We start from the raw sequence: 18,150 nt of genomic DNA, 5'->3' as shown, positions 1-18,150 counted from the left end.
GGAGAAGATTGAAGCCAGTTGATTAGTTAGCTGTTGACTAAAATTTCATGGGATGGAAGCCCACCAGTCTGTCAAGGGCTTAGCTAATTAAGTGTTTGATTTGCAGTCAATTAATGTAAGATACATTCTTGCAGTCCTTAAGGTTAAATATGCAGCAGTTAAATTGATGTAATTTACTTATGGCTTTGAACACCCTTGGTCTATTTTAACCTAAACTCCTAGTCCAGAATAGATATTATTGGTATAAGTGGGAGTAGCATAGTCAAGATTACAATAAGTGGGCGCAGGAAGTTTATCTTTTTGTGCTTTCAAATTGTCATTTTATTTTTATGTTATTTGTTGAGGGAAACAGTACTGTGACATATGTTAGTCGTATATAACAATATAGGTTGAGGAGTGCTGTGATGGCTAATAGTGTAGATATAATAATTTCATGTTTTTAATTTCTAGAATGGTTTTTCACTTTGGGATAAACCCTAGGAGTGGTAGAAGGCCTCCTAGTCATAGTATTAACACTAGGATGAGTGAGGTGATTAGGGGTGCTTTGTTTCATGTATGGGATAGTGATAATGTTGTTATGCCTGAGCTATGTATAAATAGTATGAAGGTAGTGAGTGTTATTATGATATAAATTACTAGGTTTAAAATTATTGTGGGCCTGTATAGTATAATGACTGTTATTCATCCTATATGGGCAATTGAGGAATATACTAGGATTTTTCATAGTTATGTTTAAGTCCTTTTCGGCCTCCAATTAGGATGGATGTGATGGCTATTGTTAGAAGTAGATTGGGATTGATGGCAAGTGAGATTTGATACAGGATGGATAGTGGTGCAATTTTTTGTCATGTTAGCAGAATTAGGCCTGAAGATAGATTCCCTGTGCAACTTTAGGTACTCAAAAGTGAAATGGGGTTAACCCCCGTTTTATTGTTAAGGCAACAGTTATTATAGTCAATGCTATAGGATTGAGGGTTTTTTATGTTATTGCCCGGAGTATAGTAGGTTGATGATAATTCCTATTGTTAAGGGTATGGATGTGGTTGCTTGTGTTAAAAAGTATTTTGTAGATGCTTCTTTGGCTTGTGAGTTGAATTTTTTTTTAATTTATTTTAATGTTTATTTTTGAGAGAGAGAGAGAGACAGAGCATGAGCAGGGGAGGAGCAGCAAGAGAGGGAGATATAGAACTGGAAGCGGGCTCCAGGCTCCATGCTGCCAGCACAGAGCCTGATGCGGGGCTTGAACCCACGAACTGTGAGATCATGACCTGAACTGAAGTCAGACACTTAGCCGACTGAGTCGCGCAGGTGCCTCTGAATTTTTTTTGTAAGGATAGGGATGGTAGCTAGCATAGTTATTTTGAAGCCGATTCAGATTATTAATCACTGAGAGTTTATTATTAAAACTATAGTTCCTGAGATGACTGTTGTAATAATAAGAATAGGGGGTTTTATTAGTACAGGAAGGGTATAAATCAACATTTTTGGGGTATGGGCCTGATACCCCAGGCTGTAAGGTATAGCTGACCTTACTATAGAATATGGTATAATGTAGCATGAAGAGTTTTGAATTCTTAAGACTAGGTTCGATTCCTATAATTCTAGAAATAAGGGGATTCAAACCTCTATTACTTACTCTATCAAAGTAACTCTTTTATCAGACATATTTCTTATGTTTGGGGTGGAATGCTTGCTATAATAATAGGTAGTGATGCATGTCATATACATAGGGTCAGTGTGAGGGGTAGGAAGTTCTTTTCCTAATAAATGTATTAGTTGGTCATATTGGACTCATGGATAGGATGCTCGAATTCATAAAAAGGTAATTGTCAGGAATAGAGTTCAAACAGTAAAGTTGACTCTGTATAATTCTGGTAAATATGGGCTGTGGAATGCTCCGAAAAATAAGATTGAGGATGTTCATTATGATGATGTTGGTGTATTCTGCTAGGAAAAATAGGGCGAAGGGACCTGTTACATACACAATGTTAAACCCAGATACAAGTTCTTATTCTCCTTCTGTTAAGTCACAGGGAACCCGATTAGTTTCTGCTAGGGTTGAGATGAATCAGATCATGGCTAAAGGTCATAAAGGGAGTGATGATTAGCATTGATAGTGTAAAGGATCCATTTATTAGCAGTACTGATAGTAGGATTATTGCTAATGTAACTTCGTATGAAATTGTTTGAGCTATGGCCCACAGGGCTCTGATTAAGGCGTAATCATAGGATTGAGTAAATGGCGAGACTTGACATAGCTAGTATAAATAATACTCCTAAGTTTATGTTGATGAGTGGATATGGTATTGGCAGGGGGATTCAGATGGTTAGGGCGAGTGAGAGGGCTAAAATGGGTGCTATAATAAATGTAGATATGGAAGATGTGAGGGGTTGCAGGGGCTCTTATTAAAAAGTTTCACCGCATCTGCAGTAGGTTGCAGTAGCCTGTATGTTCCTAAGATGTTTGGTCCTTTGTGAAGTTGTATATATCCTAATACTTTACATTCTACTTGTGTTAGGAAAGCTACTGCAAGGAGGATTGGGACGTTCAGTGAAAAGATGTTAATTACAAACATGTTAGGGAGAGGAATTGAACCTCTGATTATAAAGGTTTAAGTTTTATGCAATTACCAGCTCTGCCACCCTAACAAACCCGGATTCTTGGGCAGTGGAAGTTAACAAAGTCTGGATTGAGATTATATCATCTAATGAGTTTAAGGCACTTTATGTGAAGTAGGCCTCATTTCTCTTGTCCTTTCGTACTGGGAGAAATTGTTTAATAGATAGAAACCAACCTGCATTGCTCCAATTTGAACTCAGATCACGTAGGACTTTAATTGTTGAACAAACGAACCTTTGATAGCTGCTGCACCATCGGAATGTCCTGATCTAACATCGAGGTTGTAAACCCTATTGTCAATATGAACTCTAAAATAGTATTGTGCTGTTATTCCTAGGGTAACTTGTTCCACTGATCAAGTTTTGGGATCAATAAGTGATGTAATACTTTTGACTATTTGGTCTAGATTTCAGACCCTCAGAGCTTGTTTATTCTCCGAGGTCACCCCAACTTAAATTGTCAGTCCATGTATTGTCCCTGTTGGTTGAATTGAGTTGATTTCTTTGGACTGGTTAATTAAAGCTCCCTAGGGTTTTTCATCTTATTATTATATTCCCGCCTCTTCACAGGAAGGTCAGTTTCATGGATTGGAAGTAAGAGACAGCAAAACCCTCATGTGACCATTCATACAAGTCCCTATTTAGAGAACAAATGATTATGCTACCTTTGCATGATCAGGATACCACAGCCATTTATATCAGGATACTGCGGCCGTTTAACAAACTTCACTGGGCAGGCTGTACCTCTAATACTAGAAATGCTAGAGGTGATGTTTTTGGTATACAGGCGGGGTTTGTGTTTGAGTTCCTTTTACTTCTTTTAATGTTTCCTTAGTTGTGTGCCTGTGTTGGGTCAACAATTAGTTTGATAATTAGTTTATAGCTGGATTATTTTATCTTATTGTTAACTGTGTTATCTGCTCTGATATAAGTTTATGCAAGGACACGTATTAGCATTGTTGCTTCTATTGTTAAATAGATTAACCCAGTGTTAAATTAGGAGTTGGTTGCATATTTTGGTATTAAGATGATTTTAACGCTTTCTTAATTGATGGCTGCCTTTAGGCCAATTATGGTTGTGTTTATACTTATTCTCTAAACAAGGTTGTATTTTTTTCTAAAAAGCTGTAACTTTTTAGATACATTTTAAATTTATATTAGAATTTTTAGGTTTTTAGGGAAGTTTAAAGTTGAACTAAGATTCTCTTCTGGGTACCAGCTATCACCAGGCTCCTTAGACTTTTCACCTCTACCTACAAATCTTCTCATTTATTTTGCAACATAGATGAGTTTATTCTACACAGGTTGTTTATAGGTAGCTTGTCTGGTTTGGGGAGGACTAGCTTAACTTCACTTTGTTAGGTTATTCTAGTTAATTAAGCAAAATGTACAAAGGGGTAATGTTTGCTGTTTAGTATTTTTAATTTTTCTTTCATTGTTCCCTTACAGTACTTTCTTTATAGCACCAATTTAAATTTCTCTATCCTATACTTGTAAGAATTTATTAAATGTTTTGGTTGTTTCATGTTAGTTGAGTTTTTGGTTGTTTTGGCTAGCTTTGGTTCAAGATAATCATTTGATGTGAAATCTTCTGGGTGTAAGCCAGATGCTTTAAGCTACATCTTGGTTTATCCGTGCATACTTTCCAGTATGCTTACCTTGGTATGACTTATCTCCTCTTGTGTTTTTGTTATTTGAATAAGTTGTCTTTAGGTTTATGTCACTTGAGAGTGACGGGTAGTGTGTGCTTTCTTCATGGCCCAATTCAATTAAGCTCTCTATTCTTAATTTACTACTAAATCCTCCTTTAGTTCTCAGTTTCATAAGAATTTTCATAGGGAATTGTGTTTTTACGTAGAAAATGTAGCCCATTTCTTCCTACCTCATGAGTTACACCTTGACCTAACTTTTTGATATATGATAGTTGTTATTACTTTTCTTTTTTTGTAGGGTTTGCTGAAGATGGCAATATATAGACTGAATTGGCAAGGGGTACTGAGGTATATTGGGGTTTATTGATTACAGAACAGGCTCCTCTAGAGGGATATAAAGCACCCATAGTGGGGTATCTAATCCCAGTTTGGGCCTTACCTATAGTGTAACAGGAGGAATTAAAGTCATTTTTGTGACTTATTTTTATATTAATTGTAGCTTTTTACAGCCTAGTTAAGATTTAACTTTAGTGCAGGGTTCTCTTTAACACACTTTACACCCTAAGTCTATTAATTTGGGTTAATCATATGACCACCATGGCTGGCACAAAATTTACCAACCCTGTTTAATATAGCTTAGTCTAACTTTCGTTCATGGCTTAATTTTTATCACTGCTGTATCCTGTGGGGTTGTGGTTAAAGAAGGTATTATGAGCCACATTTTAGTTTGTTTGATACCTGCTCCTTTTGATCACTGGTGATTTAGAGGGCATTTTCACCGGGGTGCTAAGACTTGCATGTGTAATCTTTTCAACAACTAGTGGAAAGGCTAGGACCAAACCTTTGTGTTTATGGAGTCTGACGACTCATCTAGGCATTTTCAGTGTCTTGCTTTACTCAATAAGCTATACTAACAGGTTTATGTTGATTTGGATTTGAGTTTATCAGTTGATTTTTATGGTACTTGTTTAGTGAAAATTAACTGTTCAAGAAGAAAGAGCTCAGGACTATGTATCCTAGTGTATTATATGGGAATTTGATGTTTGAGCCTTATATTTGGATGTGCATTTAGTCTTGTTTGGGGGGTTTGGCAAGAAGATAATAAATACGTTTATCTATTAGAGGGTTACAGGGGACTTGGGGGTAAGGGGAGTTTGGTTAAGCTAGTTGTTCATTATGAACTCTGTAGTACCAGAATGTTTCAGAAGCCATGAAGATTTGGAATTCTTAATCATTTAGAACCTTACTGCTCAAAAGTATGATCTGTATGTAGCCCATACCTGGAAACTTGTTAGAAATGCAGAATCTCAGGTCCCATCTCAGACCCATTAAATCAAAAACTTCATTTTAACAAGATTCCCAGGTGATTCTTATGCACATTAAAGTCTGAGAAGCATTGATTTTTGTATACAACTTACTAAGCTGGTAAGCCACTTCGAAGTACTATTTTAATATATTCATAATATTCATAGTTTGACTTCAAAACTGTGTTCCTTTAAATGGAATATTAAGTATTTGTTGATTCCTATGAACTGAAAGATTTTAAGTTTCTTAGAGTGTGTCTGGTTGTCGGGGTGCATGTTTTCATTGTTACTGTAAGTTTCTACAAACTATACATGCAAAATGTACCCTTATTCCTTGTATAATGAGACACCTAAGATGCAGGTGAAAATTCCTCTGTGCTTTGCCATGTGTGCAAATGAGAAATCTGTGCTGTGATATTAACCACCGCACAAAGTTCAGTGAAAAGGCATGTAACCCATCTGTAAGCTCTGGGGCAAATTTGACATGTTAGTCAGAATAGCATATTTTACAATGGGAAGTTTAGTTACCACTGAGTGAGTAGTTACTAAAAACCTGGTGTAGGACCAACAATGAAGCTTTATAAATGGAATAGAAGTTGAAGACATTATCAAATTTTAGAGGCACTCACATAGTTGTCCAGTCCACTGCCTATTAGCATTTCTTCCAGGACTCTAGATTTGGCAAATGGGAATGTGTAGTTTATAATAAAATATTAGCAGCACTGTCCTACTACATCATTGTGTTTTATACCCTTGAAATTATTTGAGTTACTTAAATGCATATTTTCTCTTCATCGTCAGTTCTGTGTTTGAAAGTATGTAGGCATTTCTAATAATAATTGTTAATACTAATTATAATTTATAATATGTGTGATTTTTTCTTAGTCTGTTAGATTTAACTATATTGCCATTTAGGTAGATCAAGGGCATATCAGTGATTTCATATGGCTTAACCTAATAATGAAGTTTAAAGGGGTCCTACTTTCCCATTTTTGTCACACAGTTATCACTAGGAATAATCTTGTTGTAACCCACTTTTCTTTTGTTGTTGTTGTTTTTTGGGTTGTTTTTTTTTTTTTTTACAAAAAATATGCCTTTTAGGAAAACAGTATCCTTACACAGAAACTAATGAATGTAGCAAATTTGGGCTGATAAAAACTTCTGGTGAATTAATAGCTTTATAAGTGTAGTATTTTTTAAAAAATTATCATGCAGTATAAACATTACAAGACTTTCATTAACCTAAAACTTTTCCTCTTTATGTAGTTGCAGTTGTTTTAGAAACATTTCTTTTTTATAATAGATTTTTTTAAATATGGGCTTAAATTATTTTAGGGAAAAGTTAAATATATTGGGAAAAACTCAGTATAATTTTACAAGAACTAAAATGTAGTTACTAATATTTTTGCTGACACTTCACTGTTTTTTACTTATTTTTTAATGTTTATTTATTTTTGAGAGAGAGAGGCGCAAAATGCAGGCGGGGGAGGAGCAGAGAGAGGGAGACACAGAATCCAAGCAGGCTCCAGGCTCTGAGCTGTCAGAACAGAGCCTAATGCGGGGCTTGAATTCATGACCTAAGCTGAAGTCGGACACTTAACCTACTGAGCCGCCCAGGTGTCCCAGACACTTCACTGTTTAAAGCTTTTAGTAGTTAAGCCAAACTAGTTTGATTATTCATAACTAAAAACCAATTATTTTGGCCATTTGTCAACATTACCAAGGTGAAGTAAAATTATATTTCCATATAATTATGAAAAGAAATAGATGCTGTCTATAGAGATGATTTTATTAAAGACTACAAGATCATATTAAGAATGTGTACTTAATGTCATTTACTTCTTTGAATATATGTATTACATATAGTGGAAATCCTTCTTTCTTGGCAGTCCCAACCATAATACAATTAGTTTGATCATATAGTTAGCAAACTAAAGCAAAGGTATAATGACATTTCTCCAGGGATGCATTTATTCATCAACTAGGATACTGCCTGATAAAGCATTTCTTAAAGGTGATTCAGTAATTTGTGAATTATAGGGTGAGTTTCCAGATCTTTGTCATTCTGGGCTGAAAGTTGATAACGTTAAGAAAGTACCTGGATTATAAAGCAAGCTGAGAACAGAGGGGTGTGGTATGAAACCACCAGGGTTGAAATTTCAGTTATTTTTATGCTATGCCTGAAGTTCATACATTATAACAAGTGATATATTTTAAAATATAAACTGTGGGATTTTTTTTGCTTTTTACTATTACAAATACAAATAATTGTGAATTTAGTGTATGTTAAATCAACTTCTGTTACCACATTTTGGGTGTTTTATATTATGTGTTATCAAGCTGTGTTTTTGTGTTTTATTTTAGCTTATTTGCACTAATCTTGATGAACTCAGGGAATTAATCACAAAAATCGAGAATGAACTCAAAGATCTGGAAAACAGTAGAAAAAAATCGGTAGGTGTTGATCCAAAAGTTCTATCTATTATTTTTAGCATTAAAATTTATTCCTGCTTTTTTCTAAAGCTTTCTTTTTTAATCTTGTTTTTCTGGGTTACATAAAAATTTGCAATGAAAAATAGAAACATTGTTCCTTTTATTTCTTCTGTGTGGTCTAGTTTTCATTTTTCATAGAGAAAAATGGTACCAGGGCAAGTAAATTAAATTTTGTTTGCCTGGTTTATATCAGGTATAGTTTTAGAATATTTCCCAATATACTGGTTGGTTGTTTGCTGACTGGTAGTTTTTAGGGTAACGCTTGCCTTGCAGATATTCTTAATTAATAATTATATGCTTTTAATGGAAGTTTATTGCTTATTAACATAAAAATTTTAATTAACTGTGACATAAATAATATATAAATTGTTTAATCCTGCCCCAGATGTTTTTGAAGCATACTTACCAGTATGTCTTTTAAAACACCTTTATCAGTTAAAGTCTTTTTTAAACTTTATATATTCTAAATTCACAATTTTACCTTCATTTTTTATAATTCTTGAGAGAATATAAAGAAAAGAATATTCACTCAACACTTGGTAAAATACTCATTTATGTTATTTATTAAATCAGTGATACTTGCTTAACTGGCATTAATAGTTCAGTGATATTACATATTTGAAACACAGTTATACACCAGTAAATGTGAAGGCTTTAAGCACTGGAGAAAATCAATCATTATTTTAAAAATACCTTTTTTTTATGGCTTAGGAATGCCATGAAGCCACTTTTAGGTGTTTGCTCAGAACCTGTTAATCTAGAATTATGTATAAAATAAGGATAGTGATACATACAGCAAAGCTTCATATCAGCAGATTTGTAGTAGTCATTTTATATGCTGTTTAGGAGAAACATATTGGTAGCACTCTGAAGGGAGGAGACTTAAATGCCATTAAAGGACAACCTTCTGAGGTTATTTAACAGAGGCATAAAACAGCCATAAGCATTCAGAAGTTTCAAGTGATACCTCTGAGAATATCGATATAATCTAAGAGATAGGATAATGTTCATAGTGATAGCTATTAATTAACAAAAAAACATTATGTTCAGTATACAATCTGAGAATGTGGAAAACTGTTATTTTTAGAAATATTTCTATTAAAAATGGTTTAGACCCTTATTAGATTCTTATGTGTTCGTGTGTGTGTGTGTGTGTGTGTGTGTGTGTGTGTGTGTGTGTGTTTACACATACACACTTTGGTATATGGGTAGTTGATGTGAAACACCAGGTGTTTTTTCAAACAACATTTGTATTAAAATATTTTCTCAGCAAAGTTATTTTTAATATATCTGATGTTGTATGATCATAAAGGACTAATTCTGTTCTTTAATAGGAGGAATAGTCTTTTAATCAGGGTGTTATCTATAGTTTTTGTAGAAGCTGTTAATTTTTAGTGAGTTGTCTGTTCTTCATGAGTCTAAATAGAATTCTGTTAAGTAAATTTGCTAATTGTTTTTTATGCTATGGTTAAACATAATGTATGCCTCTTAATTTGTTCCCATATTATAAATTAGGGTGTTGTTTTCAATAAATAGTTTTATGCATAACTGATTTATGTACTTACTTACAGCATGCATTGTAAGAGAAAAAGACTTCTGCAAGTATCCTAGAGTTTTCTGTAAAGCCATCCACCTCACTTCCATTAGTGGTAGGAGGTATATGCATATTGCCTTCCTTTACAGGAACAAGTAGAAGGGTAAAAGAAAGTATAGATTACAAATATTTGACATTGTAGTCTGTAGAGGCAGGTTTATCAGATAGTTTTAGGTTACATACAGGGTTTAATTTTTAAATTTTGTGACTCTAAATTTTTAACTTGTTTATGACTCATAATATTTGCATATTAGTTTTAAAATATGTTTTCTGCTCTTCAAGAAATAGAAATTTTTGGGACTGTACTTAGTAGGGATAATCTTACTGAGATTACTAACATAAGAGCTATTTCCCTTTAAACTGCCTAAAAGGTTGTTTTCATGTGAAATGGCCACACAGCATAAAGGTAACAATAGACCATAAAAGTTTACATATTATTATCTGTCATTCCTTATTTTTCTATACAAGCTATTATTGAGTATGGTAGATGTTAGTTATAGGAACTAACCTTATTGAATGTTTATGTTAATATTAAATATCAATTTATTTGGCATCATTTTGGAATAAGATGTTTCACTGAACTGAATTTTCTAGGTAACTGAAACCTGAACTTTAGGACTAAATTCCTTCCTTCCTTTCTTTTTAATTTCTTATTTTAATCATTTAATGAGAAACTTCCCTGCCTCCTTGTACTATATTCAACAAAATTTTAACACTTTTTGATGATTCAAGGATCATAATGAATATCCATAATTATACTGATACCCTAAAAGTGTATTGATATCAATAACTCTAAACATTTACCAAAAGACCTTTATGTTATATATTTTGAAGGTGTGTGTTTGTATTTTTGCTTTTGTTATCTTTTCTTGGTCAACCTGTTGTTTCTTGTGTTTGTCCATGTACTTGCCTTAGCTAATATACTGTGAATTACAAAGGAAGTAACAATATTTATAAGAATTGGACTTGTAGTAAGGACCTGAGAGACTTTCTTAATAATGAGAAATGCATGAACTTGGTGATGGTGGTAGCCATTTTCACTGATTCCTTGCCTGTGGACTTCCTTCACTATTGCCAGACAAATAGAGTATTAATTTTGATCTTCATAAGATATCACTGTCAAAACTAAAATAGTATTTAGAGTCAAAACAATTCTGTTACTCATCAGCTTTTATATCTATAATGCTCCAGTAACAAAGAGGATTTATTCCATATAGACATTTATTTGTCATAAGCCATTTTTAAAAACAGAAATATTTATGTGATAGAGGATTTAATATGGATTCATACAAACACCTCACTTCTTTAGAGGATTTCTTCTCTGCAGAGCCTCTTCAGATAGTTTATAATCTTTTAAAAATCTGGATCGTTTACTCATTCTTGTAAGACAGCTAATTCTATTTATAGTTAATAATGTAAGGAGAAAAAATGCTTTCATTTTCTTGAGTTTGTCTGAGCACACTTGATACCATTACTTCAATTTTGGAAGCAACTTTCAACATCCTTTAGATCCTGCAGTGTTATACCTAATTATTTACCCGAGATTTGTTTAAAGTGAGACATCTGGTTGAGATAAATAGAAGTATATAGTTTGACAGTTTTTAAATTTTGTTTTCCTCATTATTGTTTAGATCATAGGATTCTTCAGTGAGCTAAAGGAGAAAATCATAACATTTTATTTTTATTTTGTGTTTTTAGTCAAGAGATAAAATTCACATTGTCTATTTGGAAATTATATTTTTATCTTATTTAATTTTTAAATATTTATTTATTTAGAGAGAGAGGGGAAGAAGGGGAGGGACAGAGAGAGCAAGGGAGAGAGAGAATTCCAAACAGGCTCCATGCTGTCAGTGCAGAGCCTGACGCACACAAGGCTCAAACCCACAAACCCTGAGATCATGACCTGAACCAAAATCAAGAGTTGGATGCTCAACCAACTGAGCCACCCAGGTGCCCCAGAAAATATCTTTTTAGATTGAGGAAATGTATTAGTTTTCCAGAAAGATAGAGCTCAGATATTGATAAATTTGCCTGATCCTGTTGTATTTGAAATATATTAGTATTGCTTTCAGTCAAAATTTTAAACAGTCAAAATTGGAAAATTTTGCCAGGCTGATATCAGAAGTGGTTATATTTTGCGTTTTCATCTGACCTTTTTCTCTTTTTCATATCTCCCTAATTTCCTTATGTTTTAGATCATAATTTAGATTTTCAAAGAGGTTTCAACCTAGTTTTCTTCAATAAGGAAAGATCCCTATAGAAACTGGGTATAAGGAAAAGTGTGAACAATTTGGCAAAAAAAAAAAAAAAAAAAAATTTTTTTATAAGAAAAGAAACCTTGTCTGGATTATATAGTGATGAATGATAGCCTTGTCAATATAGAGAAACTAAAATTTAAAATACAAGACTTTTTTTTTTCTTTTCTAATATATCTTTTAGTAGTTAAGTAACTCAACACTTAGGATAAATATCATGATCAATATATAAGAAAAGCTATAAAACTGCCTTGCTATTTGAGCCTGTAATCCTGTTTGGAATTTAACTTTTACTTTCCCCATTTCATGCCCTATCTCCAAAAGCAATTTACACAATAGTGTGTTGAGCAGACTACCTCTAATAGTGGAAATTTGGAAAAAGCCTATATGTCCAACAGTAGGAAGATGTCTAACCAAACAGTATTAACACAGTAGTGTATCATAAAGCTAGTAAAATAAAATATTTGTAGGTCATTGTTACTACATGGAAATAATTTGTGAAATGTTAAGTTTTTTAAATATATAAAATGATATGTGACTAATGATTATAATATATAAAAAGACATGTTAAGAATTGGAAAGGAATTCAAGTAGTGAATAAAATTAATCTTTATTATGTTAAGATAATTTAAATTCATCATACAATAATAATATTTCTCTTGCCTGACCAAAGGGTGTACATTAACAAGACCAAACGTTAGAGAAATTAGAAGCTTTGATCAGAGATGGTGACACCCCTTTTTTGATCACAGAGTTCTGTATAAGCCACTGGTTATCAATCAGAGATGATTCCTCTCCCCACCTGGGAGACTTTTGGCAATGTCTAAAGACATTTTTGGTTGTTGAAGAGGTGGTACTGGCACTTAATGGATAGAGGCCTGTGATGCTGCTAAAAATATCCTACATTATAATGATCCTATAATGCGCGTGATAATCTCCCACAATAAAAAATTATCTGGCCTCAAATGTCATTTGTGTGGAAATTGCAAAACCCCAGCATAAGCCTGTATTTGCTAAGGGCCCTATTCCCTTGCTTTGTCTGCTGCTGCCAACTTATTATGGAGAGAAAATAAGTTGATGTTTTGAAAGTTAGGTAGAAATCAATGGAATCATATACTCGCTCCCATAATTGAGAGTACTTTTAGTAGACCATATACTTCTAATTCAGACTCACATTTGGTGAAACTTGTGAATGTTAGTATTAACATTTACCCTTTATAGTTCATCAGATAGTTAAAAAAGATTCTTGACCTTAGCTTCATATCCAGATGTTTTCAATTTATTATGATTTATGACCTGTTTCAAGTATATTCACCATTTACCTTTACCTTCCTTTATATAGGAAATGAAGAAATTACAAATAACATGATTGTATATGTATTTTCTTTATTCATTTTTAGAAAGATGCTGTAATATATTCTTAAAAAGTGAAGATACAGTAAGGAGTAGAAACAGATAAATAGAAAAATATAGTCAAATTATGTTTAAAAGTTATGTGACTTTATACGGGACCCCCAAAACATAATTGCATGTAGTATAGCCTTAATATGCAGCCAAGGGTTATTATATTTTAATCTCACTTTCTAACACCTGTAACAGAAATTCTATTATAATGGAAGATTATGGGATTTTTCCCTCCTCTCTGTATTCTATATCCATGTGCTCACAGTGAAGCATCAAATCATAATTATTTTATAACCAGCTGTTGAGAGTGCATAATCTATTTTACTAGAGTGTAAAGAATATTAGATACCTTCAGAGTCCTGAATATGCCCTAATTAACTTTATTTAATGGCTTTTCCTGTAGATATGGTTGCAATAATCTCTAAATTGTCCTTAAAATTAATTATACTTAAATTTTTACAATTACATCATTATATATATCATTTTCTTATTCTAGATTTTCTGGTAAACTATTGGTTAACAAAACTGAAAACTATCTCAGCTGTGGTGGGGGAATCACGTCTTTAGTCATATGTAAAGCTTTTAAAAAATTAAAACGACCTTTTGGGGGCACTTAGATGGCTCAGGTGGTTAAGCATCCAACTCTTGATTTTGGCTCAGGTCATGATCTCACAATTCTTGAGATCAAGCCTCCTCTCAGGCTCTGCACTGACAGTGTGGAGCCTGCTTGGGATTTTCTCTCTCCCTCTCCGCCTCACCCACATGTGTGTGTGCTCTCTCTCAAAATAAATAAACATTTTTGAAAAAAATAAAACAACCTTCTGGAAGGCCTGTGCAACAGATAAAATAAGTTTCTGTATGTATCTTAGTTATAGGTTCAAGTCTTATTCATAAGGCTTGTATTTCCTTACTGTCATCTGTGTGCTATGCATACTACCAGGAACTTGGGTAGGGGTCCAGAGATTAAAACATAGTCCTTATCCTTAAAGAATCCACTTACAGAGTTTAAGATTTTATTCCCAACCCTGAGGATAAATTTTTAATTTTAAACAGGGTTAGTTGAGCTAGCTTCTGTCCTTTTACGAAAGACTTAATCTTTTCTTTTCAAGCAGTGTTAATTCAGAAGTCACCAAACACTCCAGACACCTGCTTACTTCCCTTGTTTGAGAGTATAGTGGCGAGATAGAAAACATATGTGTTTTATGAACAATCAGATGGTAATTGACATGCTCAAAATAATAGAAAAGAAAGTTAGATGACAGGAAATATGAACCAGAGCAATATTTGGTAAGACAAAGCTTTAATCAACTAATTACTGAATTATCTAAGAATGCATTATCCATATTTATATCTATCGTAAATCTTGTTCTTTGGGTATTTTTTTTTTTTTTGACCTTTAATAACTACTCAACCTAGAACTGGATTTTAACCCCTGTTAATAGAGCTCACTGTTTCTACTTAATTACAGTTTGGCATAGTTTTAATCCCATTAGGGAAACTTTCATAAAAACAATTACTTGAAAACCCCTTTTCTTCAAAAGAAAGTTGCAATTAAAAGGGAAAAGGGTTATTTTGTATTTTTATATCAGGCAGATAATTGAAGTGAGCTTCAAAGGAAGAGTTGAACTACGTTACAGATTCTTCTATAGCTAGAGCTTCATAGTGTGGCTTAAACCCTTCTCAATTAACATATCACACACAGATATAACTAACGTTTATATGTCAAATAAGTTTCAAAGCACCAACTAAATTTGTATTAGCTATTTAATAGTTACTACGTTCCACTGACAAAAGTTGTGGAAAATTGAATTGAAATCTTTGGGGCGATTAAGGCACCCCTCCATAAGCTTCACATCATTCCAACTTTTTATATTACAGAAGATATTGAACTCTTTGGAAAGACCCCAAAATTTAAAGATAGAATAGTTGAATGCATTTTGTGAATTGGTAAAAAATATAAAAAAACAAAAAAAACAAACAAAAAAAAAAAACTGAGAGAATTGAACAGTAATAGAACTTCCCTACCATTTTACCAGACTTTAGGAAAAGAAAAAAATGATACATTACATATTAAAGAAAGATCAACTCAGAATCTGCAGAGAGTAGAAAGGAGCCTGCATAGAGGGTGTAGAGTGCACAAAAGAAACAAACCAAAAAACAGACTCTTAACTATAGGAGACTAAACAGATGGTTACCAGAGAGAGAGGTAGGTAGAGGGGATGGGTGAAAGAGGTGAAGGGGATTAAGAGTACACTTCTTTTGGGGCACCTGGTGGCTCAGGTGGTTGAGCATCCGACTTCGGCTCAGGTCATGATCTCACGGCTCGTGGGTTTGAGCCCTGCATCGGGCTCTGTGCTGACAGCTTGGACCCTCGAGACTGCTCAGATTCTGTGTCTCCCTCTCTCTCTACCTGTTCTTCAAAAATAAATAAACATTTTTTAAAAAGTACACTTGATGAGCATGTGAGTAATATGTGGACTGTTGAACCACTATTTTGTACACCTGAAACTAATATAAAGTATGTTAATTACACTGGAATTAAAATTATTTTTAATATAGAAAAAGGCTTACCTGTAAATACTTTTTAAACGATATGTGATGCTAACAAGTAGTAGTAGGTGCTTTTAATTAGGACAAGAGCAATTTAAGGCAGGTTTATTGACAGTAGCATGAAACACTGACAGGCAATTAGAAAAACCTGTAAGAGTATGTCTTGGTAGTCCAAAAATATAGTCAATAATCATTTGATGTAGAAATACAGATCATAGAGAAATGTGAACAGTCCCTGAGAGTAATTGTATTAAAATGTAACACAATAATTTGTTTATGATGATTCAAGTCATCAAGAGTTAAATTATATTCATTGTGTGTTCAGAAAATCTAGAAGACATATTTCCCTCAATTAAAAAATCTTTTGCATCTGAGCAGAAAACCTCAGTTAAATAAGAAATTTACTTATGTAGTTTGAATACTTTTTGTAGGCCCACTCTGTGCTAGGCATTGTGATAGAACCTGAGAAAGTAAAAATAAGTAGGTTACTGTCCTTGCTCTTCAGATAGTCCCAATCTTCATGTCACTTATGTGGAATTTTTTTATGCTCTGATGATACCAAATGTAGCATTGCTTAGTGATTCAGACTGTGCAGTGAATTGCTTGAGAACCCACCTTTCTGATATATCAGGTATAGATTGATCAAATTTTATCAATTTATTTGCTACCACCAAATTTGCTTGCTACTTTTGAAAAAGGTCAAATTCAGATACTCAACCTGTGGTTAATTTCCAATCCAGAATTCGTTCTTCTTTGTAAATGAAAGTGGTTATATACCATCTGTACATATATATTGTTAGATTTTCTTCCCCAGTAGTAGTAATTACCTGACTAGGAATATGATCTGTTACCCAGTTTTCCTCTCTACAAAACTAAATGCCATTGAAATTTGCAGTAAATTTTCAGCATTGATGCAGTTGTTTGTTTTCATGCTTTCTAGTTAAATGCTATTATGGATATATAATGGGCATGTTGTATATGTTGTTCAGTGTGAGATGCCTTTAAAATAAAGTACAAATGCTTTTCTTCTGTTAAATTAGTCTGTAAAAAAAATTTTTTTAATGTTTATTTATTTTGAGAGACAGAGACAGAGTGGGGAAGGGGCAGAGAGAGAGGGAGACACAGAATCTGAAGCAGGCTGCAGGCTCTGAGCTGTCAGCACAGAGCCCGATGCAGTGCTCAAACCCACGAACTGTGAGATCATGCCCTGAGACAAAGTCGGACACTTACCCGACTGAGCCACCCAGGTGCCCCTTTTTCTGTTAAATTAGTCTTAGGTGAAAATGGATGAGAGAAAATACTAGCATTAGATAGTTCATATTAGAACCTCTGGCAGTGTTAATACCTTTTAACTTTTCTGATGTTAATATGCATATATTTCACTATACTGTCAAACTAGCACTTTTCCAAGGGACTGTATACCAAAAAGGTGAATGTAATACTTTACCCCTAAAACTGTGAGTATGCAGGAATACATGAGTATGATGATAGTTTATTTAGGTAAGCAATAAGAAAAAGTAAATACTACCTTTTCATTTAATATTATTTAGACTAAGGAGAATGCCAAATAATTGGTTTATTAATATACTTAATTATAGTTAATTTGATTTGTGCTGTGTTTTTATACATAGGAGTTGAAATTATTTACAAGTTACCTTCAGATACTGCTAGTGATTTTAAATGAGACACCTTTGTGTACAGTTAGCTTTTCTCAAAGTTATTTGCATTTTATTTGAAAAGCTCAATATATTATTTAATCCCTTTTCCAATCCTTTGTCACAATTTATGTGACAAGAGCCAAGCCTGTAACAAAAAAATATTTTGTCATATGGTCCAGTTTCTGTGATCTAACATTTATAAATAAAGGAGTATAGAAAAATAGAAAAATAGTATTGATGTTTTTGTTATATACATCTTTTTTTTTTACTGTTCTTAACACATTAGTACCTTCTCAATTTATAAAAGCATTCTTTGTATATTTATATATGATTTTATTTTTTTCTTCATATAGCTGTCAACAGCTATTTTGTTTACATATAATGTTATAAGAAAATCTATATAAGTAATAGGATGATTTGTGTAAACAAGTTACTTTCACCTAAGTTTAACATTCAAAGCATCTACAATTATTAAAATGTGTAAAATACATCCATGATGATGAGACATGTAAGGAACCTAGAATTTACTTGTTTTCCTTTTGTTCTTCTTTTAGGTGTCCAATGTCTCCAGCATCAGTAGATTGCCAACTCCCTGTCCTTGCAACACCCCAGCCAGCATTA

General features: G+C 33.3%; 1 protein-coding gene across 2 annotated transcripts in view; it reads left to right on the top strand.

Annotated features, from left to right (window-relative positions):
• The window catches only part of KIAA2026 (KIAA2026 ortholog), a 132,214-nt gene that overhangs the window by 81,714 nt on the left and 32,350 nt on the right, over positions 1–18,150 (top strand). The window contains exon 5 of one of the 2 annotated variants that reach the window (XM_049634398.1): positions 7,940–8,029. The exons of the other annotated variant lie outside the window; for it this stretch is intronic. Within the exon in view, the coding sequence (XP_049490355.1) occupies positions 7,940–8,029 (90 nt within the window). The remainder of the gene's footprint in view (positions 1–7,939; positions 8,030–18,150) is intronic. 2 annotated transcript variants of the gene reach the window in all.

This window comes from Panthera uncia, chromosome D4 (assembly GCF_023721935.1).
Source record: "Panthera uncia isolate 11264 chromosome D4, Puncia_PCG_1.0, whole genome shotgun sequence".
Classification (NCBI taxonomy): Eukaryota; Metazoa; Chordata; class Mammalia; order Carnivora; family Felidae; genus Panthera; species Panthera uncia.
This window is presented reverse-complemented; position numbering and strand designations above follow the sequence as displayed.